The sequence below is a fragment of the Nannospalax galili genome, unplaced genomic scaffold (genome assembly GCF_000622305.1).
Source record: "Nannospalax galili isolate Female #2095 unplaced genomic scaffold, S.galili_v1.0 scaffold543, whole genome shotgun sequence".
Taxonomy (NCBI): Eukaryota; Metazoa; Chordata; class Mammalia; order Rodentia; family Spalacidae; genus Nannospalax; species Nannospalax galili.
Window position 1 is genome coordinate 3365544 of NW_008352270.1, and position 3876 is coordinate 3369419.

Sequence of the window (3876 nt, forward strand, 5' to 3'; positions counted from 1 at the left end):
ATATGGGTGTGGCCAAATTGCTTTTGTCTTCAGGAGTTCCCATAGAGGCCCAATTCAGAAGAGTTTCAGATGTTTTCAGGCTTTCTCCTAAGGTCTGGATCCCTCCAGGAATGATTTTGGCCTCAGGAATTTGGGGGTTGGACTGGCCTGGGAGCCTGGCCCAGGAGAGATGCTGGTCTAGGGCAGCTGGTGGCAGTGCCACTGAGAGATGCAAAGGCGGATAGGGTGGGAAGAGGACCCAAGGGCTCCTGGGGATTGCACTGAGGAGCTGGGTTGGTCTGGATGCAAAGGATCAGGAAGAGGAAAGGTCAGCCCCAGTGTCCCAGAAAGGGGCTGGAGGGTGGTGCAGGCCCAGGGAAGCAGAGGGAGGTGAGGGCGGGGCCAGGCCCAGAAGCAATGCTCCTGGGGCCCAGAGAAGGCACTAAGTTGGTCTGGTTGAAAAGAATCAGGAGGCAGTATTGGTTCCCCAGGTGTCTGGGGCCCCAAGATGAAGAATGGGACAGGATCCAAACTAGGAGAGACTGGCGGCGGGGGAGATGGCAGGGTGAATGAGGCTGGGCTAGTCAAGGCTTGGAGGGCAGCCTGTGGTGGGTAGGAGAGAGGCCTGCAGTGAGTGGTGCAGGCCCAGGGAAGCAGAGGGAGGTGAGGGTAGGGCCAGGCCCAGAAGCCGTGCTCCTGGGGCCCAGAGAAGGCACTATGTTGGTCTGGATGAAAAGGATCAGGAAGCAGTATTGGTTCCCCAGGTTTCTGGGGCCCCAAGACAAGGAATCGGTCAGGACCCAAAGTAGGAGAAGAGACCCGTGGGGGAGATGGGAGGGTGAATGAGGCTGCGGGAGTCAAGGCACAGAAGGTGCGATGGACTTACCCTGGAGAGAGGCCTGCGGGTAGCAGAGAGCTCAGATGCCTCTTAACAGCAAATTCTTACACACATAACTCAAATGTTAGAAATGAAATACTGGGTCAGATTGGGGGATGGGCTCTTCAAAACCCAAATGAGAGGGTATCTAAGTACAACATCAAGACTCTAGTACACTATTCTTAATGTGACTGATTTACTAATAATAACTAAGTTAAAATCCACCAAAGACCACAACAAAGTAAACCTGGGACAGGCAAGCATCGAAACTTCCCCATGGAAGGTTACATTTATCTCAATAAGCAGAACAAGCTATGATTAACTGCGTCCTATACTGAAAGGATGAAAAGCTCGTTTAATGCAAAAGTACCTTTGATAAGTAATAAGACATTAAATTTAAAACAATTTAAATATAATAATGAGAACTTTGTATCGAAATTGTGGAGATAATAAGACCCACTGATATTAGTATCAGTTAGGCAACCTGAGGTTTATTTCTCGAATCCTGCCACACCAGCGGAATCAGACTTTCAGGGAATGGACTCAAGAACTCTCAATGTAAGACCCTGTTGCAGGTAAATCTTCTCAAATTACCAATAAAGGTAAGTAATTATTCATGAAATTATGTCATATAAGACTCCACTAAACTACTTTCTAAATGCCATGAGACACTGAAACTTAGGGACCATGGGAAGAGCAGTGTCTTGATTCTTGGACTCACAAACTAGCACTTTAATATGCTCTAAAAAATTCAACAGAGATCTAAGGTAAGATCTGAAGCATTTCTTGGTTTAACATAGTCCTGCCTTTATAACAAATTTTGTGCTTACAAATTCCTCTTTCCATATGGAAATGGCCAAAATTGCATGCTCAGAGGAAAAAAAAAAATGGAGAAACTTCTAGGCATTAATTATATGACTTATAGATCCTTTCTGTCACAGTCAATTCTAATTTTTGAGGCACCAGGCAGATATGACCATGGCACTTTGGCCAAATTTTAAGGAGAGGTGGACCTAGTGTGTCCAACCTGCGTGTCATGGGCCACATGAGCCCCAGAATAGCAATGAAATGCAGCCTAACACAAAATCACAAACTCATTTAAAACACTGGGATTTTTTTTTTTTTAACTCAGCTTCACAGTTCTCAAGTATGAACTTTGTACATGGAAATATATTATAATGTCAAAGGTTAGACACAGTGAAAGACTAAGAGAAAGGGTAAAAGGAAATATGCAAAAGAGATTTTGTGACTTAAAAAATGCTCACAGATGCATCCAGAAGTGTTTGCTCCCTCAGCATCTCCTCTTGTCTTTGAGATTTCAGCATTTGCTGGAGCCTTTCATTTTCAAGTACAACTACTTGTACCCTATTTTTCATTCCACAGAGCTCATCCTATGAAAAGCACAAATCAAAATATGTTAAAGTGTTTTTAAACAGTGCTTATATTTATTCATTACTATGGGATCGAGCATGGCATAAGTTATGAAAGACATATAATATCAATTTCCTGAAATACTACAATTATATTTAGATAAGAAAGGCAATCCAATATTACATTATAATACTCAGCAAAATTAACCTTCAAAAGGGAAAACTAAAGACTTTCTCAGATAGAAAACAATTGAGGGAGTTTGTTGCTAGCAAACCAGCTTTGCAGTTTCTGTTCTGCTTCCCTGGGCCTGCAGGACCCGCCCCAGGCCTCTCTCCTACCCGCGGAACTCTCTCCGGGGTAAGTCCATTGCTCCCTCCACGCCTTGACGCCCCCAGCCTCATTCACAGTCCTATCTCCACCACCATTCTCGCCTCCGAGTTTGGGCCCTGCCCCATTCCTTATCTTGGGGCCCTCTGCAGGAACCAATAAGGCTTCCTGATCCTTTTCATCCAACATAGTGCCTTCTCTGGGACCCAGGAGCACTGCTTCTGGGCCTGGGTCCATCCTCACCTTCCTCTGCTTCCCTGGGCCTGCAGGACCCACCACAATCCTCTCTCCTACCTGCAGGCCATTCTCCAGGTAAGTGCATAGCGCCCTCCGCGCCTTGTCTCCCCCAGCCTCATTTACCCTCCCATATCTACCGCCATTCTCTCCTCTGAGTTTGGGCCCTACCCCATTCCTTGTCATAGGGCCCCAGACAACTGGGGAACCAATAAGGCTTCCTGATCCTTTCATCCAGACCAACTTAGTGCCTTCTCTGGGCCCCAGGAGCACTGCTTCTGGGTCTGGCCCTGCCCTCACCTCCCTCTGCTTCCCTGGACGTGCAGGACCTGCAGCAGGCCTCTCTCCTACCTTCAGACCTATATCCAGGGTAAGTGCATTGCGCCCTTGGCGCCTTGACTCCCCAATCTTTCACCCTCCCATCTCCATGGCTGTTCTTGCCTCCGAGTTTGGGCCCTGCCCCATTCCTTGTCTTGGGGACCCAGACACCTGGGAAACCAATACTGCTCGCTGATTCTTTTCATACAGACCAACTTAGTGCCTTCTTTGGGCCCCAGGAGCACTACTTCTGGGCCTATCCCCGTCCTCATCTCCCTATACTTCCCTGGGCCTACACCACCCTCCAGCCTCTTTCTGGGACTCTGGGGCTGACCTTTCCTCTTCCTGATCCTTTGCATCCAGACCAACTGCTCCTCAGTGCAGTCCCCAGGAGGCCATGGGGCCTCTTCCCGCCCTATCTGCCTTTGCATCTCTTGGTGGAACTGCCAACAGCTGCCATAGACCAGCATCTTTCCTGAGCCAGGCTCCCAGGCTATTCCAAACCCCAAATTCCAGAGGGATCCAGACCTTAGGAGAAAGCCTGAAAACATCTGAAACTCATCTGAATTGGGCCTCTGTGGGAGCTCCTGAAGACAAAAGCAATCCAGCTGCTTCAATATAAAATCAAAAGAGAGAATAGGAAGCTTGACAAACCAGCTTTTCATGCCCAAAAAGTAAACCACAAAGACACATAAGTTCACAAAAAGAAGCAGACCTAAACTTGAAGGCCTGAGTCTCACACAAGAATCAGAAACTACAAAAGAAATTCA

General features: G+C 47.5%; 1 protein-coding gene across 10 annotated transcripts in view; it reads right to left on the reverse strand.

Moving 5' to 3' along the window:
- Nucleotides 1–3876, reverse strand: part of Sdccag8 (serologically defined colon cancer antigen 8) — a 238012-nt gene that overhangs the window by 210625 nt on the left and 23511 nt on the right. For 9 of the 10 annotated variants that reach the window (XM_017802232.2, XM_029554103.1, XM_029554102.1 and 6 more), the window contains one exon: nucleotides 2122–2247. The exons of the other annotated variant lie outside the window; for it this stretch is intronic. In XM_017802232.2, the coding sequence (XP_017657721.1) occupies nucleotides 2122–2247 (126 nt within the window). The remainder of the gene's footprint in view (nucleotides 1–2121; nucleotides 2248–3876) is intronic. 10 annotated transcript variants of the gene reach the window in all.